General features: G+C 47.9%; 1 protein-coding gene across 3 annotated transcripts in view; it reads right to left on the bottom strand.

Annotated features, from left to right (window-relative positions):
- Nucleotides 1-25,795, bottom strand: part of SYT7 (synaptotagmin 7) — a 1,118,786-nt gene that overhangs the window by 141,326 nt on the left and 951,665 nt on the right. For all 3 annotated transcript variants that reach the window (XM_069623883.1, XM_069623885.1, XM_069623884.1), the window contains one exon: nucleotides 17,882-18,017. In XM_069623883.1, coding sequence (XP_069479984.1) covers nucleotides 17,882-18,017 — 136 coding nt within the window. The remainder of the gene's footprint in view (nucleotides 1-17,881; nucleotides 18,018-25,795) is intronic.

The raw sequence follows: 25,795 nt of genomic DNA on the forward strand, positions 1-25,795 counted from the left end.
CTTCACGTGCTTAGCCACACGATGGCGGTGGAGGACTTTGCATACCACTGTCTATTGCAGAAATCGGCAGCGGGGACCTGAGGGGAGACGGGGAGAGCCCCGGCTGAAAAGCATTTTTTGATACTTCAGGGGCTATGCCCCGGCTGGCCACGGCTGGCCCCGGCACACTTAAAGCCCTGCACCTGAGTTTCTGTTTGCTGAGCGTCTGACCCCTGAATCCCTGAGTCTCCGATGATAGCAGTAGAGTTGGGAGCTAGAGTGGTGCAGTTGAGGGAGATGCAGCTTTTGCTGGCACATCTCAATTTTGTGTGAAAAGGTGGTGGCAAGTGTTTTTTGTTTAAAGCATGGACTTCGCAATGTGGTGGGCAGTGAGGCTGCACCACACACCGTGGGTAATAATGAGCAGCACTCAGATGCCTGAGGGTACGTAGCGCTATATAAATGCTAAATTATTAAATTATCGCAGAGTCAGTATCATGGCTGTAGCTAGGGAGAACCCGTGAGTGTGGGGGATGGTCTTGGTTGGATATTATGGTGTGTCCATCCAACTGCCAAGATTTTAGGAGTTGTGGAAGGTACACAGTGTTTCTGAAGCAGCGGGGGAGACAGGAGGGTGACAGGCTTTGGTGTGTTTGGGAAGGCAAGTGGCGTGGGCCAGAGTGGATGGATTACTGAGTCGAAAAGGACCACTATATTGCATTTTTTTTATTTTGTTCCAGGTTTGGTTGTAGTGGTGCTCTAAGGAGGAAGATTCAAGAATGAGAGAGTGACACTCAAGGTGGACAACAAGAGTGTGGTTCCAATTGTGAACAGTGAACAAAAGATGTCTTGGTGATGACATTATAGGGATGCTTGCGTTGGCACATGCGGTTCAAGGCACAGCATGTTCCGTGCAGATTTCCTCTCTTTTTCGTAATGAGGATGTTTACATTGGTACCTGCAGTTCTAGGTGCAGCATGTTCCATTCATGAATAGCTGCCGTACACATTTTTTTCCCTATAGAGGATGTTTGCATTGGCGCATGCTGTTCAAGGCGCAGCATGTTCCATGCATTAAGTGCTGCCTTGCAGATTTCCTCTCTTTGTCGTAATGAGGATGTTTGTGCTTGCACATGCTGTTCAAGGCGCAGCAAGTTCCATGCCCTAATAGCCGCCCTACAGATATCCTCTCTTTTTCGAATTGACTATGTTTGCGTTCTCACATGCGGTCCAAGCGCAGCATGTTCAGTGCATAAAGTGCTGCCGTACAGATTTCCTCTTTTTTTCATATTGACTATATTTGCAATGGCACATGCGGTTCAAGGCGCAGCAAGTTCCATGCCCTAATAGCCGCCCTACAGATTTCCTCTCTTTTTCGTATTGACTATGTTTGCGTTCTCACATGCGGTCCAAGCGCAGCATGTTCAGTGCATAAAGTGCTACCTTACAGATTTCCTCTTTTTTTCATATTGACTATATTTGCAATGGCACATGCGGTTCAAGGCGCAGCAAGTTCCCTGCCCTAATAGCCGCCCTGCAGATTTCCTCTCTTATTCGTATTGACTATGTTTGCGTTCTTACATGCGGTCCAAGCGCAGCATGTTCAGTGCATAAAGTGCTGCCTTACAGATTTCCTCTTTTTTTCATATTGACTACATTTGCAATGGCTCATTCGGTTCAAGGCGCAGCAAGTTCCATGCCCTAATAGCCGCCCTGCAGATTTCCTCTCTTTTTCGTATTGACTATGTTTGCGTTCTCACATGCGGTTGAAGGCGTAGCATGTTCAGTGCATAAAGCGCTGCCTTGCAGATTTCCTCTTTTTTTCATATTGACTATATTTGCGATGGCACATGCGGTTCAAGGCGCAGCATGTTGATTAATTGGCCTGCCGCCTGCTCTAAAGGCAATACCGACTCTCTGTCCTTACTAAGAAGAGAGCTCATATTCAAGTCCCGGTCTTGGCAGCATCTAACAACTCAGCCGAACTCTTTAAGGAACTGGCCAATCCTACAGCAGTCTCTACCTCTCCTGTCCCCTCTGAGGCCCTCTGAATGGCCTTGGCCTCATATTTCATCTCTAAAACCCAGGACATCCTGTCCACCCTTTTGTCCTCTCCTCCTTCTCCCTCTACTGTCACCTCTACCTCTGGCCTCCCTGCGGCCACTTCTCCTCCCCCTTCTCTGCCTTTCCTCTGTTTACCCCAGACGAGGTTTCTAGACAAGTCAGATCTATGAAAGTCTCGTCAAAACAGGTTCTTCCCTGTTCATCCGAAACCATCAAGGACCGTATTGACAGCCTCACTCCAGCCTTGGCCGACTTTTGCAATCACTCTTTCGCCACTGGTACCTTCCCTTCCCCCCTGAAGCACTCTCTTGTGCACCCTCTTCTTAACAAACCCTCAGCTGAATCCACCTGTGTGGCTAACTATCGCCCGATCTCCATTACTCCTTTCCTGGGCAAACTCTTGGAAAAGCTGGCCATCTCCCAGCTTAATCTTAACACTGAATCTGTTGGTTGTCTCCATGACCATCAGTCTGGCTTCTGAGCAGCCAGAAGCACAGAAACCACTCTCCTGAACATCCGTGAAGACCTGCTCTCTAACCTTGATTCTAATCTCCCCTCTGTCCTCATCTTACTCGATCTCTCTTCTGCCTTTGACACGGTCAACCATGCCATCCCGCTCAATAGTCTCCGTGATGATCTGGGTATCACCAATAAGGCCCTGGCCTGGCTGACCTCGTTCCTCTCTGACGAGCCTCCCAGCTCCAACTTGGGACCTTCCTCACCTCCTTCTCACTCTCTATCAGTGGTGTTCCCCAGGGGTCTAACCTTTCTCCCTGGCTGTTCAACCAATACCTGGCACCTCTTACCCACCACATTGCTGCTCTCTACTCCAACTTTCAGTGCTATGTGGATGACACTCAGCTCACTTTCAGGCTCCCCTCTGCCGCGGCCTCTCCCTCTCTCATCCCGGATTATCTCTCTGCAATCCAGGTGTGGTGTCCTGCTAATTATCTCTTCCTTAATGCCAGTAAAACGGAGATCCTCCTCATCAGCACACATGCACCTTCCTTTCCTGTCACTATCTGGCTGCCCACACTGGGCTCTCTTCCTGCTTCCACCTGTGAGGCTAAGAACCCCGCGGTCATCTTTGACTCCACACTCTCCTTCTCTCCTCACATTTCTGACGTCTCTAAGAAGTCAAACTACCAGCTGCACCTCCCCATAGGTATTCTTCCTTTCCTCACCTTCCCTGGAAGCTCACTGTCTCCAGAGCTCTGGTTCTCTCTAGGCTGAACTACTGCAACAGCCTCTTTCTAAATCTACCTGCCTCTACCCTTTGTCCTCTCCAACTCATCCAGAAGAGGACAGCAAGAATTGTCATTGGCCTCAAGCCCAGGGATCATATATCTCCAGCCCTGAAATCTCTCCATTGGCTCCCAGTGGCAGCAAGGGTCAAGTTCAAGACCCTCTGCATTGTTCTCAAGGTCTACTTGGGCCTGGCACCGCAATACCTCCTACTCTCTGTTTGAAAATATCTTCCAACTAGAGCTCTTCACTCTTCCACCTCCAAATCCTTGAGGGTCAGTCGCTTCTCCAAGCAATGAGTTGGGGGCAGATCTCTTTCTTCGGCTAGTGCCTCCCTCTGGAACAGCCTCCCCGCCTCTCTGAAAATTGAGCAGAACCATCTCTGCTTCCGCAAGTACCTCAAGACCTTCCTTTTTGCTTCTGCCCTCTCTCATCCTCTCCCCTGCTGATCTCTTGTATGATACTGCACTGATAACCTGGCTATCCTCTGAATTTGGGCCCAGGTCCCTACCTGCCCAATTGCACACCTGCACTGCCTCCTGGCATCCTCTGCACTTGTGGTCTGTATCTGCAACCCTACAGTCCCCTTACCTGAACTTATTGACACCTATCGTCTGCACTACTTGTTTGTGATCCTGTCTGGCACTTGCCTGTGCCCCCAGCCCCCTGGCACTTCTCCCATCCCCTCTCCCCTGCACTTGCGTGATCTCAATGTCACTAGGCCTAGTAAGATTGTTGTTTTTGTCCTCCCTCTGTTTCTCCTCCCATGCCTCGTCGCCGCCTTGAAACACTTGTGCATAGGCGCGTTATAAATGCCATATCATATCATATCATATCATATCATATCATATCATATCATGTTCCATTAATTAATAGGTGCCTTGCACATTTCCTATTTTGTTCCCTAAACAGGATGTTTGCATTGGCACATGCTGTTCAAGGTGCAGCATGTTCCATGCATTAAGTGCTGCCTGCAGATTTCCTCTTTTTTCGTATTGAGGATGTTTGCATTGGCAACTGCAGCTCAAGGTGCAGCATGTTCCATGCATTAAGTGCTGCCTTGCAGATTTCCTCTCTTTTTTGTTTTGAGGATGTTTTGCGTTGGTGCATGCGGTTCAAGGTGCAGCACGCTCCCTGCATTAATAGCAACCCTATTGACTTCCTCTCTTTTTTTCGTATTGAAGATGTTTGCGTTGGCACATGCAGTTGAAGGCACATCATGTTATATGCCTTAATAGCTGCCTTGCAGGTTTCCTCTTTTTTTCGTATTGAAGATGTTTGCTTTGGCATTTGCGGTTCAAGGCGGTTCAAGGCGCAGCATGTTCCAGTGCTGATGTGTGCTGGGACGGCGAGGAAGAAGAAGGAAGGAAGCGAGGGGGAAAGGAAGTTGCTGTAGGATGGACAGAACATGGGAGAGAAGAAAGGAGGAAGGAAAAGGAAAAGCAAGTCATTGGAGGAGAGACAGAAGAGTGCAAGGCGGAAGGAAAACTGGTCATCAGTGACAGAGAAGGGTGAAAGATAAATGAAGGCTGTGGAAGCAAAAAGCAAGGTCCACATTGAAAAACCAGCATCACCCAAAGGAAGAAGGTCAAAGGCTGAAAGAGATGCTGATAGGCAAGAGTTGTGACCAGTGGGGCCATCACTGGGGTGCATACTGTGGACAGGGCCAGTGAAGATGGAAGGTTGGTGGTCCTGGGCCAGGAGACTGGTAGGGCAAAAACCTAAAGACCTAAGAGAAGCAAAAACATGGAGATAAACAAAGAGAACAGGCTAGTGGAGAGTCATAGTCAGCATTTGGAGGGACTAAAAAGGCCACCAAGGAAACTAAGCCTTACAACATCGGACAGACTGGGAAGAAATCAACCGTCATGTGAAAGCCATGCAACCAAAGTCCAGTAGGGCAAGTGCTCATGTTCAGCCACTACTGACAATTGTCCGGACTGCCAAGCCCCTTAAGAACTGGGAGTGACTTTGTACATATTGTCTGGAGAACTCAAACCTGACCACAAACTGTTGAAAAGTTAAACATTTGGACTTAGGTCCACCATCTTCATCACAAATTGCTTTCCCACTTGTCATTGTTTCCTTTGGGCCACCCTCGCTACTGTTGGAGACGCCTTCTTGTGCTCTTAGGTCTGACTCCCATTCCAGAGTTGTGTATAATACCCACCCTTTATCCGTTATTCACCTGTGTGCGCAATCACAGTTAATCCCTTGATCAGTGACACGGGCTACAGGAGGCTATTTAGAGTTATCCCAACTTTCCGTAGAGGAACACTTTGTGGCATTTGTTCCTAGTGTGACCAGTGTGAGTGCTGGGCCGCCGAATGATTATTTTGTGGGTAGGGTGCTAGTGAAAGTGAACACAGGTGAATTCTAGAAGAATTCCAGGTAATGCCAGTGGAGTCTGGGGTGCCAATGGCACTGGAGAAGTCATTGGAGGAGAGACAGGTCCAGACGTGTGTCTGATGTTAGACTTTGTGCAAATGGTTTCCGGGATATTTCCTGACACTTAAGAAAGGTTGAAACTACCGGTGAAAAGGGGTCAATTGCACAATAGAATCAAAACCTCATATACAAGTCAGCCACCTGTCACATGGAGTCTCCCGAAACAAAACAAGCTCAAATGGTTTGTAGCTACTAGCAGTTGGTCATCTTATTTTTGTACTAAACAGCGTCAAAAATGGGTCAAATACTTATTATCACAGTATCAGTGATCCAGTTGGAGCATAGACTGTCGCTGCCGCTAACCGTTTTATCGCAGCCGCAAGAATCAACAGAAAAAACCAATCTGTGAGTGGGTGCACAAACAACAAATCACCACCAAATCTGCTACGTACGTATAATGCACCACTCCGGTGTACACTGGCCGCCGGCATGGCTACCCGCACACATCAGAATAAAGCAACGACTATGACAAAATGTGGTTGTGCTATTCACATAATTCTCTGCCTACTTACACCAGACTACGCCTCAACACCTCTGACCTCAGAATGCAGCAAAGACCTATGACACTTTTGGGCACGCTGAAATCATAGCAAGTCTCTAGCACCCTTGCCATCTCCTGACTGCTCTGAACGCCCATCCACATGCCTGACCACATGAGCTGCTCTCTACCAGAGCCTGGCCAGTCCTGCTAAGCCTTTTTTGGCCAAACGCCAACACGTATCCTAATCTCCAACACTCTGGACTTCGGTCCTCCAAGGGCATTCCCACTACCAGCACATTGAGACTATAATAATGGTAAAAGGCGCCATATAAATACAATATTTGTGAAGATTGTCACTTAGCCATTCCAGCAGTTGGAAGTATTCAGGGGCACTAAGCATGTTTGCAATGAGGGGGCTGGGGCAGGACAGTCTCAACACAAGATGAGGGTCTTGCACAGGGTTGGGGGTGGGAGGGTGCAAGGAGCATATTTTAAAGCCTCTCATTGGCCTGTGCTAGAGACCCCGGTCTCTAATACACCAGGCTAGCAGTTTACCCAGTCCTGCTGTATCCATTTTATTTTATTGCACTTGCATACTTCTAAACTCACATGCTTTAGGCAGGTGTCATCTTCATACTTGCCAACCCTACGGATTTAGGCGGTAGGCTACTGCTTTTCAGGCAGACCTACCGCCTACAGATTTTACTATGGTAAACTACAACCACGTTTAAACTGGTGCAGTCTGTGACACTCATCACATGGCATGGTAACATTACCCTCTAGTTACTGTCAACTCCTGCTAGTGATTGGTGGTGCCACACGTCTCGAAGACTCTGACTACAGCAACAGGGGCATTGTCATGCATGCACAGAAGCACTGCAGCGGCCCTCTTGCTCTCACATGCTGGCTGGCTCATCTCACATCTATTGTAATGAAAACACCATGTCTGCGTCTTCTGAGCGAGGTGGGTTTAAGTGGAGAGCACTTTTTTCAACAAGCGAACCTAGCGGTGTTGTTATTAGAATGTAATTACCCTATCCAGTATCCTGCAAGAAACACACGCATTTGATTGTAGTGATCGAATGGCAGGAGCTGAACAACATGCAACATGTTTCTTTTTTCACAAGGACTGCTTTATTGTGGCGCTCTTGATTTTTAGGCTGAAAGGGAAGCGGATCAGTATTAAGGAAGGAGGATATTGGCCATATTTATTTTATATATATATATTCCAGATGACTGAATCTTTCAGAGAGGTGCGTTTTATACCATGGGGGAGGGGTGTGTGTTTGTGTTAGTTTGCTTTTGAGATAGTGTGTTGATGGAGTGCACATTTTATGAATACATATGAATGCATGAGGTTACGGCCGACCACAGTAAACTGAATGTCCTGACACTATTGCCTGTGATAAGATGTATGACTGATTAATAGCACCCACTACGCCTTGCTATATATACTGATGTTTATTCAGTGTATTAAAGAATTCTTTTGCTTGAACTTCTGATAGTCTCATTTTCTTTTCTTACCCACTTATCTTGGGGTCGTTATTGTCTTTATTCTCTCTGCTTTTAAGGTTTGTGAGGTGGATTGTTTTAGGCTATTTGAGTAGTTATATAACAAAACAGCTTGTGGTTACATTCGTTTTCTTGTGTTTGTATCTCGATTCCCTGCTAAATAATATATTTTTTAAAAGCAATGTAAAAGCTGAATGTTTTGTCTTTTCTGTAGACAGGTGATTTTCACTTTTCAAGCACTGCCACAATGGAACAGTTGGAAAATGGTAATACCGTGGCACATTATGGCTGTGCCTGGCAAATACTACTAATGTCTATACAAAAGCCCACACTGTTAGATGTGATTATAAGCAAATGTTTGTTCATTGAACTACATTCCGGTCAAAAACAAGCAGTGGCGCCAATCGTTTTGGCTGCTCTGTATGCATGCCAGAGGCACTTTTCAGGCTTTTCCATAATGGTACTACTACCTGCCCTTAAAAGATGACACACGGAAAATGGTTTTAATAACTGGGCACATTATGGTTGTGCCTGGTAAATTCCTATCTAATGCCAATAAAAGATCAAAAACTTCTGGATTTGCCAATGCTTCTTTTTAACAGTAATATAGTGCAAGGAACAGATGCAAGGACACACTTTTCCTTATAAATCAAGTGACTGAAGGTATACTTTGTCAAGACATGTTTCTCACACCACGAGCTGGTTTACAGCTGCAATTAAGCCACTGCCTTTCAATAGACTACTTATTAAACATTTTGGAAACCTTCGAGCATACATTTTTTTTATACAAATTCCATTGATGTGTGTTTTGGGTGACTAGTCAAAGGATCGAATATAAAGGGTCGACAGATCAAAGGATCGACACCAAAGGGTCGACAGGTCAAAGGATCGATTTTTTTTAAATTAATGATATATTTTTAGGTTTTCGTTTAGGGAAAAAAAGTGTTTTTAGCAAAAAAAATGTGAACAAATAAAATAAAAAATTTGATCCTTTGACCTGTCGACCCTTTGGTGTCGATCCTTTGACCTGTTGACCCTTTCACTGTCGATCCTTTGACTGGAAACCGTGTTTTGCACAGGGAGGGGCACGCAAAGGGGGATGATGGGTGGGTAAAAAGTGATACACCACCCACAGGCTGTATTTCCTTCTCCATAGCCCATGTGTCTCTCCTAGTTATCTCACTTTCCTTGCCAATGGTTGACTTACAGGAAGCGCGCGCAACACCTTAAATAGCCAAAACTAAAAAGGCATAGCACAATTCTCACAGGTTACTCATTGGTTATGTGATTTCTCAAGAAATCTGAAAATCCCAGTTAAACATTTCTTGTCACCTGATCAGGGTCACATTTCCTGTGATGTCATTTCCTGCGATGATACAATTTTGCTAATTTCTATTTTTGAAACTTGAAAAATCCTAACCCTTTTTGGTCACAGAATGTTGGCAAGTATGTATCTTCCTTGGAATTAATTTGTTCCTAGCCTCCTACCCGCAGTCATGCCAAGTCTCCCGCAACTTGTGGGAGTCTCCAGCAGAGGGCGACAAATTCCAGCACTCGCTCCAGCCTAATATAATGAAGACCACAATGCAATCCTATGGGGGAAATTCCTTTCTCCAGCTTTCTGGAACAAAATCTCCCTCCTACCTGGTCAGGAAACTTGGCATGTCTGTACCCATCCAATCATTTCAATGGGCTCCTCCCAACCCAGAAAAAAATTCTCCTTTTTCAGCCGCCCAAGTGAATTAAAAGGTTGAGAGGTATGCTCTTTAGATTAGCTTTCCTCATTTTGTATGGTCGCGAGGAAATAAAGAAAAAAGAGCAAGGGGTGCTAATAATTTCCACACACGGTATAGTTTAACATACATCATCTTGAGATATGTAACAGGCGCACATGACCAAAACACGCCTGTGCTTCACAAAAATGGCGTTCCACGAGCCCAAGGTACCTCAGAAAGGGAGTGTCTAAAAGTTTACGCACAGCAGAAAGGAAAACAGGGCTGGACGAGGAACTCCCACGCCTGTCAAGGACGTCATGTGACATCCCTTCTTAGTCTCCTGCATGCCAGGCTTTTGTCCTCATTGGGGGGTGCATTACTGAACAATTACACATGGGGGCGACCCTGCGCTGTCCATAGTTCACCGAGGAGCTCGAACACGCAGGTCGCCATAATAATGTGTTGTTGACGTAGCGCTTGGCACAACTTTTCAGTTCCATATGTAAATATCACGGTAGCCAGGCACTACAGGTAACTGGAGGCAAAGGGGTGGCTACGCATTGGTGAACGTGAAAGAAGTTTCCATTGCGGTAGAGGGGGCGTGTATATAATGCAAGTCAGCCATGCCAGAGTTCAAACGTCAGCCGCAGGTTGCACGCACATATATTAATTTAGCAGGCATGGCAACAGGGCAGTTTCAGGACCATAATGCTCCCAGGCCAAAGCCCTGGAATGTGCCTCCATGTAGTAAATGCAACACTGCAACCACGCCCCAATATTACAAAATGTTTGCAATATAAACAAGAGAGGCACACATATTGCAAACAAGTATTCGCTTCTATATGTTCATTGTCTAAAGTGATCTCTCCTGCTCTTCGAAGCCACACAGTGGTTATTGCTGCTGCGTGATCTATTTTTTCGAAGGCTTTGCTCACTATTTAAAGTATCACTAGAGCCAATAGCCTCTAGCCAGCTATTAAAAACTGTCAATATGTTTTTGTCTCTTTTAATTTATGGAAACTCCTGAACAATCAGCAACAGCAACTGTAACACATGTCTTTCTATGGTGAATACTTTGCAACAAAGAAAACATTTTCACTATCCATAATCCATAACTATTGACTTTGCCACTGGTACACTATAGTCTAGTAAATCAGTAGTGCATTTTTAATAGCATTCACTGCAAACTGATTTGCTTCTAGGAACTCCCAACTTTGGTGGTGAACACATAGTGAGATGAAATGATTTGCCCTCAATCATACATACACTTTTGTTACACGTTGAAGCTGGGATCTGAGCTCAGTCTGCAATGTAGACATTTGACAACAAATATTCCCGTCTCTAGTTGATACAGCTATGTTTTACTGTTTGATTTCCTATGGTCGAAATGTTATTCTGCTTTATAGAAATGACTTTTAAAGTACACAAATCACATACTAAACCAACCTGAAAAAATATAAAATTATTTTAGAATCATCTTAAGTAAAAACATTTTATTTAGCATTATTTGCACCTTCCTAAAAAAAAGATGAAGATGCACATTGGAAGAAAATGAATGATAAGGTAACCTGCTTGTAGCCATTGTTTCATACAGTATGGAGCTTAATATACACCACTCCCATTTATAATACCTACCATTCACACTTCAAAAGCGACATGCTGCTAGCAATAGTCACTTCCAGTTTATCCTGCACCCTCAAAAAGTACCTGAGCCTCAAGCAGCTGCCTGCTCCGACCTATTAACCCACTGGGCTATCTTCCTAGCCTCCCATGGAGGTGGATAGAGTATCAGTGGGTTTCCATATTTCTCCAGCCCACTCTGTTTCAGGCTTCCAGGGGCCTGGCTGCACTTCTTATGCCCCCAAGTGAAGAAGCAGAGCAGAGGCTGCCCGGTATACTCAGCAAGTGGGGTAAGCTGGGAGTTACCCCGAGTTACAGGAAATGAAAACTGATTATGCTTTAGTCTCAAGTAAATGATGTGGGCGCCGCCTCTCATTCTGGGGTCCTATTCTTCCCGGCCAATGTTTCACCCAAATCCTGGCGTGTCCTTCCATCTGAATTCTGGTTCATGGGCGGGTTTCTCCGTAGCCCGGTTTCTCTGTATCCCTCTCAGTAGGTTGGGGCATACAGAGGTAGTGCCCTTCTCTGTATCCTAGACTGTCACCCCTCCACCCTCCCATGGTCAGGGGAACCGGCACATACCCCATGCCCACATCCCCTCTAAACTAGATTCGGGCTACTTGGCACTCATGGCCTCAGTTTGCCCTGACATGCACTGGGTGGAGTCTTGGATTCTGTTGCGTGAGCTGCCAACACAAAATGGATGACATAGAGTTCCCACTCCAGCCCCTCATACCAGGGGGACACCTTCCCTGCCAGACAAGAGCGGCCTGCCCCAGTGCCCGTGCCTGCTGGGCAGTGCACCTGAGCACAGTGACTCGCCTAGTTGAATATTGATGGCTGAAACCATGTTGTAACTTCTCAGCAGGGGGCACATAATCTTTCTGCTTTTCGGGTCTCTGGTGGAGTGCAGAGTGAAGGAGGGTGCCTCTAGAATGGGCCCTCCGGTACTTTCTTTGGCCCAGGTTGTCTATGCGTGACTCATGCCACCTTCATATACCACTTATCTTGCATTCTATTGCCCATGGGCACAGAACAAGGGGTGGGAGAGGGAAGATGAGGAGGCCGTATGCAGCAAAAGGTTGTAACTGGGCACTGACCAACAATAGGGAACACTTCACATTAGGGTTCCAGCTCACATCATAGTGGAATAAAAGTGCCAGGGCCCAAATATTTTCTAGCACTCCTGTGACACTACGGGTGGGCACCACTGCTGCCAGCACCCATAGCTGCTCCCCACAGTGTCGACATATTTGGGGTTACACCACAGCTGGCACCTGCTCATTGTGTTGTTGACCATCACCACTTCACAATTAAAGTGAGTCTGAGGCAATAAGTGCTGGGGCTCAGAAATAAGTGCCACGGCTGAGCCCTGGCAAACACCCCCACAAATAAAGCACTGCATCATAGCCAAGCCAAGTCGCCCTCTCCTCTATCCCATGCCACTTAGAGCGTCTTAGTGGAATAGATTTGCTATGATTAGAGTTGCATATCTATAATTCCAGACTCATTTGACTGAAAGCAATATCAATGGAAATTAATAAAATCTGAGCTGGGAACAGAGGGGCTTTTTTGGGGTAACGAGTTTTCTTTCCAGAACTAGAAAGACGTTGATTCCTTTTGCAATGCGGCCGGCTGCATGGGCGCTGGCAGTGGGTCATCCTCTCCCATGTGCCAGGGTGCACAGACATCCTGGCTTTGCCCGGACTGTCCTGGAACTGGACCCCCTGTCCCTCCATTCTGGGGCTTTTTTTTTATTTTTGGGAAAGGGAGGGTGACCGGTGGAACAGCCCCAGCTTGAAGATTACATCTTAACAATGGTCAACAATTTAAGATAACATTTATAAACCAAATGAACATTTTAGTAGTTTCATAATTTTAGCCCACGTCTCTGCTACCCTGTGATGGTCCGGAACCGCCAACATGTCAGGTAACAGCCACACACATTAACTGATTGCCCCACGTAGTCGCGTTGGAAAACGGAAATATAGCAAGGCATAAAGGCTCCTTTGTTTTTCACATGGGCACCTTGACAGCCACATCTGCACAGTTTATAACCAGGAGCAGTGCTGGAATTGGACATTCTTATTTACTGTTTCTTCCCACCATTGGGAGTGGGGGTGTAGTCCTACTTTTATGATTGTGCCTGTTCCGGTTTTTTGTTTTTAAAACCTGGGCACCCTACCATGCGCCGCATCTCTCATTTTCCATCCTAGAAGCCCCTTCAGCAGTTCTCCTGGTTTCTGTCCCTCTTCCACGGGCAACCTTCGCAAGCAGTCACATGACTCGCGCTGCAATGCCAGGGACGTTTGTACACTCCCTGACGACATGATAATTACTACATGGGTTCCCTTCCTTAGCATTACAGCCTCAAGGTCACATGGTGCCATTTCTCACGAGTGCAACCCAGGATGCCTTTGTATACCTATTTGTTTGTGGGTGCCCCGCTAAGACAGCATTGAGCATCGCCCGCACCCATGAATGAAGCTGATTGGTCTTTTCTTTGTCTGTTGTGCTTACTTCCGGGCAGAGACAGCACATGCAGTGTATTTCATGTTGTGTGCACTTTTCAGTTAGAAGGTGTTGTAAGGGAAAAAGGACAGAGCCCCTTTAAGAGGGGAGCTCAAGACCATGAGAGGGAGTGGGAAGCGGGAGGAAAGGGAGGGGGCAAGGGAAGAGGGAAAGCAGTTATGAGGTAGATAGAATAAAGGAAGGTTGAAGGGAAAATGGCTCTGTGTTTCTATGAGGTGCATGGATGACGACGAGTGTTTAGTGCCACCGCAACAGAAGGGAGAGGGAAACCGACAACGTGAAGAGAGATGCAACGAGGCTAACCCATTGGCTGTTTGAAATGCTCCACACGGAGGCAAACTGACCTATAGGGAAGCCGAGGCCTTTTCAGACAGCGCTCGGTCCCTCTGGAAGGCTGATAGGGCTGAGCCAATCATATGTCAGGTAGAATGACAACGTTTTCCAATATGTTGGTTATTGCCTTGCAAGGTGGGTGTAGGGCAAATGAATAACCAGTCACATGCCAGAATCCTGCAGACATGACTCAATCTTCCTTAGCCCCTACTGGCCTACCAGTAAATACAACTCCTATTTTTTCCCAGAGCCTACTCTGGTCGCTTGTTACTCCACGGCATACTTGGTGGGAGAAGAAATTCTCCTCTGCAGTGATGCCTCTGCCGTTTCCCCAGGCTATACAGCTCAAAGAGACCATCGTAGGCTAGACAAGCTCGAGCAGAGCTGCGCACGCAAACAATGTAGTGGCAGTCTTTGGGGCTCTGCATGCCAACCATCAAGAGCTACTGTACACCATAATGCCAGGACAGGGGACCCTCTGTCCCAGGTAGGCCCACCTCTCTGCCCTCTAGATGCTTCCAGTCCAAGGTGTAATGCTACAGGCGCACAGCCCAAGTCTCCCAGTGGTGACCCAGCAAGTCTCCTGAATAGATTACCAGGGCCGGCCCTGGGCATGGGCAGCCTGTGCCATAGCCCAGGGCCCCACGCTCACGGGGGTTCTGCAGCGACCAACTGCCGCCTCCATTCGGAGTAACGCACATTCTACTGTGCATGGGAGGCGCTGCTTTCAGGCAGCCTCTTTTTGGTGCGGTCACTCACCCCCCCCCCCCACACACACCCCAGCTGTGACGATGTGGAGACACATCTTACAAGTACTTGACTACTTGTCACTCTTGGTTTTGGTGGAGCATTAAAAGTGAACGCAATTTAAAAGGGATAGTTAATTTAATGAAGCGTTGTTTCAGGCAAGAGTTATTAACGTCTTGTTGATAAGGAATGCCTGGGTATTTGTATTCTGAAAGCACACACACAGTCCCTGGTAGCTGCTCAAATCTATGGAGTAGTCTATTGCCATTTGTCACACACAAAGGTTTTAACTGTCCCTTTATTTTCACGTGTTCTTATTTGACAGACCAAAACACAATAACTTTTTTGTAGATTGTCACATTTTTCTCAAATCATATGTAAGGCCTGCCTTTGCCAGACAATGTGTATCAACCAGGTTTACCTTTTCCCCTATTTCCTTTTGGTGTGAGTCTAAGTGTGGAAAGTACAGTCACTAAACCCACAGGCCATTTTCTTTATTTAGCCTTCCTCTGAATTGCCTTCTGGTATCTGTAGTCTTCAATTCAAGATGGGGGAATACAACTCTACGATTGCACTGCTAACATATTTCTCTACTGATTTACATATATCTAAGAGTACTTTAATATGAGTACTTTTCAAGTTATCTTTATAAAACAGTGTTAGTGAAAGTTAATATGGGGGTGAGGCGGGCAAAGGAGGAATGGGCAAGTGAGGCGTGATGATTTGCCCATGATGTCTGGGGCGAGGCAGTTGCTGCCCTGGACACTGGAGAGATTGCTTGCTTTCACTGGTCCTGGGAATGTGCTCATTTTGTAAATATTTGAAGTCCTGTGAAATTGCTTACTCTCACAGCCCCAAGACCGCGCCGTTATATATAGGATCTATTTAAATGGTGTTACAAGGCAATGTTGCAGGAGAGGCAGATTTGCCTATCTGCCCCAGGCCCAATCCATGCCCTGGCATCAGGTGACATAGGTAAGTGGCATTGCTGGGATATTTGTGACAGGGGGAACAAACACATCATCAGCTGTAGATTGTGAATTAAAAACCACACTGCTTGTTTGAATAAATGGCCAAGTATATGAACTATCTGAAACCGCTGCAAAAGCGACACTAACTTCAGTTAGCAAAACATAGTCATATTTGTGTTGCACTGCATTCCAAAGTCAGATGTTGTTTTCAAGCTAAAGGTGCAAAAAGAATGGTCACAAACAAGGTGTCTATCAACTACAGCTGGCAGACGCGTTCTCAAGTGCCTGAGTTGCAGACTGTCCCCAGATCCCTGCCTCGTCATTTAACCAAAGTGTGTGCTCCTGGGCAAATCGTTTCATTTCACAGAGGGTTCCCTGCCAGAATTAGAAGTCTCCAAAACTGATTTAGCTCACACTCGTGATACTGCCAGATAGGCAATAATAACAATGACCATTCATATACAGCACAGCACAAAGTGGTGTCATTGTCTGTGATGTCACTGCATATGCAAATTGGGGGCCCCCATATGGCTCTGGCTCTGCAAATCCTACGGCCGGACCTGAGATTACCCACAATGTTATTTTGAATCCCGATCATCCTGAAAGAAACACATTTCCATATGATAAGATCAAAATTTCCCAAACATATTCTATAGCCACTCTGCATCTCTTTGTAATTGGTATACATGTTAAAAGTGCCTGTATGTATTCTGGAAATAATACTTTAAATACAGCAAATAATAGGCGTGTAATAGGTCTGTAATAGCCTGGCTTGTCTAAAAACAATGTTTGAAAGTTGAGCCCTCTGCAAAGGAGCACTGGCTTAAGGAGCATTCGACCTGGTCCAGCGGGAGGCACTGTGGATGCGTCGGGTGGCACCGAGTGTGCAGACTCACCATCTCTGCACTCAGGATGTACTGCAGGGGTCCTTAGGGGGCTCTGATGCTCGGCTCTCCCTGTCGCTCACAGTATGATGGAGTGCTAGGAAGGCCTGCCAGGGGCGACCCCGTGTCCCTCAGGGCGGGAGATGTTTCATGGACCCTTCTCTGTGTTTGCGGGAGGCACCATATAGGGACAGGGCTCCCTGACTCTCTTAGCAGGAGACACTCCAGGAATAAGTGATGCCAGGATTAGAAATCTGAAGCCATTGTGGCAGAGCTGCAAAGATTGTGGGGATCCTGGAAGGAGCCACCCGCTCCATATACTGTCCTGTATTGAAGTGTGCAAGACTTCGGGGGAACCATACCCATAACTCAATTCTGCTTCAGGATCCACAACTGCCAAGGTTTTAAAATGACAGTAGGTCTCAAGCCAGAAAGCGAATCCAGCTAAGGATTGACACATTCCCAGAAGGGAATTCAACTAAGGATTGACAAATTACAGGAAAGGAATTCAGGTACGGATTGACAAATTGCGGAACGGAACCCAGCTAAGGAATGGCAAATTCCAGAAGGGAATCGAGCTAAGGTTTGACAACTTCCAGGAAGAGAATCCAGCTAAGGATTGACAAATTCTGGGCGGAAATTCAGCTAAGGATTGACACATTCCGGCAGGGAATCGAGCTAAGGAATGACATTTTCCTAAACGGGAACCCGGCAAGAATTGACACAATCCAGCCAAAGTTTGACAAATTCCAGGAAGGAAATCCAGCGAAACAATTAAGTATTCTTTTGACTTCCCCTACGGCCTGAGGCAGTTAATCATGCAAGACCAAAGGGCGTCTCCCATTGGCCCACACAGTTTGGGAATTCCCCACTCCAGGTCAATTGGATCCCTTGGTTACTTAGTTTGCTCTTGCGCCTGCTGTCTGGGGAATGGTTTGTCTGGAGCGTGTTGCTACTTCACCCTTAGATTTCTGGATCTGCTAGTTGTCTTCAAATGCCAAACCTCCCTTTGATGCAGGACACTGCCATGGCTTGTTAACTTTGCCTCCCCACAGCTGGCTTTTGTCAAGTGTTTGTTTTGCTAGGTTTAGTTTCGGGTGAATAAGAAAAGGGTCAATCTCCTTGTACTAGCTTCAGAACCCCTGTGTGTTCAGTTAATGCTTTTCCTATCTGTGATGAGTACACGTTTCTTCCTCCACCTTGGGCTCCTTATACCCAGTGTACCTTATGCAAGTGGGAAAATGCCACCTCCTTATAGATGGTGGTCCCAGGGCTCTTCGGTGCTCCCCAAATCTGTGCCATGGCAACTGGCCAGGGCAAGACATAATATCATCATCATACGTTTACTCACCATGAGCATCTCGCTGGTAAGAGAGTTCACCAGATCCGACACCGACGAGCGAGCGTCCGGCTTCCGCTCCGAGTCTTCCTGATGCATCTGTCCTGGCATGTGGGCTGCGTTCATCATTTTCCCGCTGCTAGGCATCCTGGGGAAGAAATGGAAAAGACGTCAGCGCTGGTGCAGCCATCCACCAACCTCCAGCACTAGATGGGTCGCAGTAGGCCAAAGAGCTTCAAAACGGGCCTGGGGGGAGTAGAGGTGTTCTTCTCCCCAATGGGGTTGTTGGGAGTTGGTGGCAGGAACAGTGTCCCAGCCTCCAGTGTCGGGAGGGGGTTCACGCAGGCCGTGATGCTGGTGGCAGAGCTGCGCTCGGCGTAGTGTTGCGCGCTTCCAAGGTCTACTGTTGAGTTGACTTTTGGCTTGGATCATTGGGTGGTGTGGGGTTAGCACTACTTGCAGAGACAGTCAAACAGGGGAGGACGTTTGCAAGTGTTGTTTTTGTGTTAGGCCTTCAGTTCGGGGGTGGTGTTACATTTGCTGTCAGCTGGGGGTTATCCCGTTTTGATAAGGTGCTTGGAAAGGAAGCCATCACAGGTAACCGGAAGCTAAAGGTCCATTGTGGCCTTGCTCAGAGAGGGTGACACAGTGGACCTGTAGACCAGAAGGGGGAGGTCAGGCAGGAATGTGCACAATGGCTGCCACACTTAAAGACGGGGAACGGTGGCACAAGCGCCAGCAATAGGATTGAGGGTTAATCAGAAAGAGATCCTGCAGTGTCTGCCAAGGAAGAGGAAGGCTGGGGGTGGCGAGGCTAGTGGCCAATGAGGGGGAGTTGTTCTTAGTTCTTTAAGGAACGGGTGTTGTAGATGATTACATGTATTACAAAGTTGGGAATTGGCATGTTTAAGGATGTAAGGCAGGGGATTGCAACTTTTGGCTAACCAGCTAGTTTAGACTACAACTCCCACCAGCCCTACCCTGCATAGTCAATGGTGAGGCACCTTGGGAGTCGCAGTCCCAAAGATCTGTACTGCTGCAGGTTGCAGACACCAGCTGTAAGGCAACGGGCTCAAAGATAGAGATTCTGTGAGTTTTAATCCAACCTTTTTATAACATATGATTGTGTGGCTACATCCATTCACACTCATCGCCCCAAAGAGGACTAGAATAGCAAAGTCTCTTCTATCATGTTATTAGCTCAGTTCATTCGCTTTGGAGGTGAGAAAGCAGAAAGTCCCCAAAAACAAACTCCTGACCGACCCAGGTTATGGGTACAACTAGGCTTTTAGGGTTGCCTTGCCTGGGCCCTATCTGTTCAGCAGCGACTGGTGGTGCTGGAGAATTCCTGTGCAATTCCAAGAGTCTGTATAGCTCCACCTCTGAGGTACCAAAGACAGTGCTGGAAATGGAAATTATGATCTGCCGGATCCCACAAGCAGGGGTCTCAGGGGGTGCAGTGGACGGCACGGGGGGCTGAGGCAGGTGAGGGAGTGGGTGACACAGGAGCTGTTTGTCAGCACCCCCATTAATAAACGTTTCCCGTTCAGGCGATTAATTATGAAAACCTGCAGAATAACCGAAGAGAAGCGTTTCCTATAATGTTTCAAGCAAAGTATAAAAGGTGCACAACTTTTAAACCTACAAAGCTGTACTCAAATATTTTCTTCACAGTATAATCATTATAAAGCAAATTCCCAGATGTCCTGACTAGGTGTTCAAGTGGTCTTGTGGGTAAGCCTCTTGAGAAGTCAGTACTGCGCCCATGTTCACAACTGCTGTTTGAGGCAGCCACCTTTACTTGAACTGGTAGTGAATGGCACTTTTCACTGATGCCTTCAAAAGCAGAAGCTGTGAGGCCTGATCTAGAGCGGGGAGACAATGCAGCAAGTATAGGACTGGGACAGAGTCAATTGCATCATGCATAACTCCCAGGTAGAGGTGGGGGAGCCTGGCGAGGCCCGGGCCGGCCCAGGCAGAAAAGGGGGCTCCAGCCCGACCCTCGTTTAGGGCCGGTCCCCCAGATGTCACAGGCCTACTCCGGATACATAGCACACCTATGGATCCCGGCAAAGACAAAAGCAGAAAGCAAAAGAAAATGGAGGCAGCGTATGCTGCATAACTGGCAGACCACCCACACGAGCCACAACTTCCTGTCCCGCCCCCACACAACACGATTGGCTGGGGGCAGAACAGGGAGTCACTGGTGCAGTCTTAAAGGGAGTGATGGGAGCAGCATTTTCCCTTTTTCCCTATAATCTCTTTAAGGTTGTTTCCAGCATGATGCGGCTGGGCGGTGCAGGCGATTGGACAGGAGTGCGGCTGCGGTGACCACAGACCAGGTATGTTTCTTCTCCCACCCTATGCCTTCCTCGCCTCTTCCTCCCGGCACTCGGGCGGCCATTTTTCTTTTTTCCTTTATGAGCATTTCTTTTCATTTTGCCCGTGCTGCTGCAGTGCAGGAACAGGGGACTGCAGCGGCATGGGCAAAATCAAAAGAAATGCACAAAAAAGAAAAGAAAAGAAATTTGGGCCGCCATTTCTTTTCTTTTTGTGCATTTCTTTTGATTATGCCTGCACTGCTGCAGTCCCCTCTTCCTGGACTGCAGCTACACGGGCAAAATCAAAATAAATGGCCAGAAATAAAATAAATGGCGGCCTGAGTGCCACCGGCAGTCGATACGCCATTTTGTTCTATTTATGCATTTCTTTCGATTTTTGCCCGCAGTTCCCTATTCCTGGACTGCAGCATCGTGGGCAAAATCAAAAGAAATGCACAGGTATGGAGGCTGAAAACTATAGCACATATGAGGAAAAGAAAATGGGCAAACGCTCACCTGTTTCACAATTCAGTGGCAGGGGAGAGGAGAAGGAGTGAGCACTTGTGTAGGAGTGACTGGCAAATAGGTGGGTGCACTGCTGTGAACACCTAGAAAGTGGCACGCTGAGAGGAGAGATGGCCAAGTGTTCCTATGGCTCGATCGAGGTATGATACGGTAGGATTTTGAAGTGGAAGTAGGAATGGAGGCGCTGCGTAGATGAAAAACCAGTGCCTTAAAGTGGTCACATGCAGCGGAGTTCTGCACGGTTTTGCAGTAAAATGGCAAGGAAATCAACCAGTCGAGCATGCGCAGAGCTTTGAGACAGATTTGTTTAATGTTGCGGCTTCCGCTGGCCAGATGTTTATAATTCAGTGATCGCTAGTGTGGTGTCGAAATGTGCCGACTGCATGGGGAAGCAGAACCACTTTTTCCCACAGTATCCCAAAATACAATAACATAAAATCCACATGCTTGAGTTGAATACAATGTGTATGGAAGCGTTCAAATGTAATGAACAGAAGCCTAAGTGTGCAGAATAATAAGGTTTCCTTTGAAGATCTCTTGCATACTCTTCCTTTACATCCTTTCATCACAATTTAAATGACACTGGGTAGGTGGCCTTGAAGTATTCCATTCCAGGATTTATATGGCCGCGCTCTTGGCTGGGCCCATGGTGGGCTCCTATAGCCAGGCCTCACCTCCAGGCTTGGCTCGGCCCTACTGAATTCCCTGGATCCCGAAGTTCTATTCCGAGGTGACTGACTTTTACACATATAGCAATTTCCCTATAAGCCATCTGCCTCGGCAGCTGCGGGAGATACAGTATTGCTGTGTGATCTATAACGAGATTCAAACTCAAAGATGGCCGCCGTCATGACAAATCGAGTGCTCAAAAATGCAGCTTGATGAGTTCCTCTTAGAGTTCTCACCTGGAGAATCCGCATATTTAACATCTACACATGTTCACAACCATGCGGGCTCCTCCACCACACGCGCGTCCGCACACAGCGCCAGTACTCTAGGTAAACACAACCAGTTTGTTTCGAAAAGGCAGGCTGTTTTTTTATTTTACTCGCAAGTTTTAAACATTAGCGGTGGGAGCAGAGTGTCTGAGCTTCTCAAGAGCTGGCTTACCTTCAGAAAGAAAGGTTATTCTCTGAACCCCCCCAGGTCCCACTATGTTTATTGATGCGTTTCTTTGGCATTTGTACGTTCATGCATTTTGCGAAGTTAATGTATTTGGTGATGACACATTTACCCTTCTCGCAGTCTCCTGCACCCTCCGCCTTTACAAACTGCCCCCTCCTTTTTCTTGCAATTGCAGGCCTTTAAGTGGGCCGGTGCTAGACGGAGCTGAGCCCCATGAAGCCTCCAACAATTGTGCCCGAGATGGGGCCGTGGCAGGGCTGCCTATTGTCCCCTGCTAACCCCAGAGCACTGGAAGTCAAGGCTTTTTTCTAAAGTCTGAAGCTCTCAGCTCTCATGTATATGTCGACTGGGCTAGCATCTCCCGAATGGATAATGTTGGCGTGTATGGTTGTGGTTCTTGGGAGTCGAAATCCAAAACATGTGTAAGTGAAGGGATTTTCAGCTATACTGGGAGTTGGTCAGTAAGATACTTGAAAGCTCAGAGATGGCTCTGCTCTCTCAAGCCTGGAATGATGACATCTGGGTCACGCAGGTGATGGCTCTGAGCCAGCAAGATCTTTGTAGCATGAGAGATAGCTCTGCTCTCTGACAGGCCAGCAAGCTATGTGTAACCTAAAACGCCTGGGCTTGCAAGGACGCGTCACGGGCGTTTGCCATAAGAATCGCCAGTGTGCGGAGAATAAAGGCCTCCGATTTTTCTTGAACCCGTGTGCAGGTTCTTCTTAACACCACCCTCTCCCCCCCCACCCCCCCCCCCCCCCCCGCCTCCTTCCCTCGGACGTGTCTCTGTTGTTCTTTCTTTTGACACTTCCCTGGTGTTTTGCTCCTGAAAATCACAGCGATTTCACGGGGCTTCGAGAAGGTATTTACAGTGTCAGCTGGCTTTCAAAGTCAATTATTTTGCTTTACTGCTCCAGGTGCACAAAAGCTACCTTGGCAGCTGTGCAAATCGTTTGGGGTATGAGTAATACTAGGCGGAAAAAAGAATGCTGAGGGAGGGGGTGGGGAGGGGGACGGTCGGAGAAGCAAGAAAGGCGGCACCCGCTACCAAAAGAGGGACCCCATGTTAGAAGTGAAATGAATCTGCCAAGGCCACCAATCCAGGCTTGTGCATGACCTGCAGGGTCCTGCGAATGCCCACATTATTAGACATGACACCCCACCCCCACTTCAGAAGGTTAGGCGGGTATTTATGCCGCGTGAGTAATGCATGCGTGCTTCACATTAATGTATGCGCGAAGCAAATCAGCAGTTCACAAATATAACCATCCACACTCCCTGAAGAGCATGTTCTGCATTTTAAAGAACACGGGGAACACAGCTCAGTGAAGCTCCTCCGCATGTGGACGTCATGTGGACGCGCGCGATACCATCATGACAACGGAGACAGAATTCGGGCAATTCTCCTGCAAGGGCTGGCCCACAATACGGATGCAGGCTGCTCTGTGCCTTTTAGCTCGACATGCACATTATGCGCTTTCCCGCATCGGCACCCTGGAGAGGGATGTTGGAAGTAGCATGGCCGTGTTACAAAGCCGCATGGCTAGCCCATGGCACGTTGGCCGTGTTATGCGAGTCTGTGCTGCAAAGCCGCATGGCTAGCCCATGGCAGGCTGCAAAGCCGCATGGCTAGCCCATGGCAGGTTGGCCGTGTTATGTGAGTCTGTGCTGCAAAGCCGCATGGCTAGCCCATGGCAGGTTGGCCGTGTTATGCGAGTCTGTGCTGCAAAGCCGCATGGCTAGCCCATGGCAGGTTGGCCGTGTTATGTGAGTCTGTGCTGCAAAGCCGCATGGCTAGCCCATGGCAGGCTGCAAAGCCGCATGGCTAGCCCATGGCAGGTTGGCCGTGTTATGTGAGTCTGTGCTGCAAAGCCGCATGGCTAGCCCATGGCAGGTTGGCCGTGTTATGCGAGTCTGTGCTGCAAAGCCGCATGGCTAGCCCATGGCAGGTTGGCCGTGTTATGCGAGTCTGTGCTGCAAAGCCGCATGGCTAGCCCATGGCAGGCTGCAAAGCCGCATGGCTAGCCCATTGCAGGTTGGCCATGTTATGTGAGTCTGTGCTGCAAAGTCGCATGGCTAGCCCATGGCAGGCTGCAAAGCCGCATGGCTAGCCCATGGCAGGTTGGCCGTGTTATGTGAGTCTGTGCTGCAAAGCCGCATGGCTAGCCCATGACAGGTTGGCCGTGTTATGCGGGTCTGTGCTGCAAAGCCGCATGGCTAGCCCATGGCAGGTTGGCCGTGTTATGTGAGTCTGTGCTGCAAAGCGCATGGCTAGCCCATGGCAGGCTGCAAAGCCGCATGGCTAGCCCATGGCACGTTGGCCGTGTTATGCGAGTCTGTGCTGCAAAGCCGCATGGCTAGCCCATGGCAGGTTGGCCGTGTTATGTGAGTCTGTGCTGCAAAGCCGCATGGCTAGCCCATGGCAGGTGGCCGTGTTATGCGAGTCTGTGCTGCAAAGCCGCATGGCTAGCCCATGGCAGGCTGCAAAGCCGCATGGCTAGCCCATGGCAGGTTGGCCGTGTTATGTGAGTCTGTGCTGCAAAGCCGCATGGCTAGCCCATGGCAGGCTGCAAAGCCGCATGGCTAGCCCATGGCAGGTTGGCCGTGTTATGCGAGTCTGTGCTGCAAAGCCGCATGGCTAGCCCAAGGCACGTTGGCCGTGTTATGCGAGTCTGTGCTGCAAAGCCGCATGTCTAGTGCATTGCAGGTTGGCTCGGCTGGTCTTTTGCTAGAGACAGACCACCGTCGGTTACTTTGAAAGGGTGGCGATGCGCAAGTTGCAGGCATGTTTAAAATACTGCCCTTGTTTACAGCCAGTGTAACTTTGGGGCCTGCAAGAGGGACATTTTAAAAGCCGACAAAAATATAGATGTCTATTTTTTAAACTTGCTAAAGCCTTGCAGTAAAGAATGCAGTCCCCTTGTATTTGTGGAAAATGTCACGCAACTTGAAGCCAAGACTATTTACTCTTGTTATAAACTTTACAGATATAGTATACTTCTTTGCTGGTATAAACCTGGAGAGTTCATCTGTTTCAAATGAAAGAAGACAAGGACGTTTGGAAACTGTATGTAAACGTGTTTGAGACTTGCTTGTCTAAGCTATGCTTCCATAATGCAGTGTAAGAGGGGAGAGGAGGTCTGAGACCCCCCCCCCCCAGGTGATGAACCCCATATGTGCTCCTTCCCTTCCCTATGTTCCTAGCAGATCACACGCCCAAAGATGCTCACACGTTACTAGGCAGAGTTGGGGGGTTGGCAGAGTTGTCATGGCATCTAGATGTTATGTTATATTGCACTGCTGCCATTTGGATGGTCTCCAGGCGCTCTCGTGAATCTGAAAAGGCATGGCAGGGGTTAGCTTAGTGGAGGAGAGGGAGGGGCACAGTAGCTTTGTTGTTGTGTTGAAGCGCGCAGATCAACAGTACCCGGACCCTGTGTGAACACCTGTTTCTTGGTGTGATTCACCTGGGCAAATGGCAAAGAAGCTTTGTTTCTGGCGGGAAGAGTGCTCAAGGTTTAGGGGTGCTTTGCCTGGGAGTGAGGTATGTATGTTGGTTGATGAAGTGTAGTGTTGTGATTGGACTCTGTAGAGGGTGGTCTTTGGTCTTACCCTGTATACGTGCATATGGTGTATTTCAGCGTAGTAGGGTGTAGATGCTAGAAGGAGGCTGTTGGGTCCAGTTGATAGTCTGAGACGTGCATTCGTTACATTCATGGTTGGCTACTAGGGTGGTCCCATGGTTGGCTTGCTCACTCGAAATGTTCAATTGGCTGCAAGGGTTTCCTGAAAGCCAGGGGATCTTCTGTTGCGTGGATTCCCTTGGGGAGGGAGCTCTAGGGTTCCACCATGATGTGTGAGAATGCCACTCCTCCTACATTGTCTTTAGTGTGGGAAAAACCTACTCTGACCCACAATGGTTGTTGCCTAAGTTCTACTGTGTCTTGATTGCCCC

This window comes from Ambystoma mexicanum, chromosome 11 (genome assembly GCF_040938575.1).
Source record: "Ambystoma mexicanum isolate Mex_15411 chromosome 11, UKY_AmexF1_1, whole genome shotgun sequence".
Lineage (NCBI taxonomy): Eukaryota > Metazoa > Chordata > Amphibia > Caudata > Ambystomatidae > Ambystoma > Ambystoma mexicanum.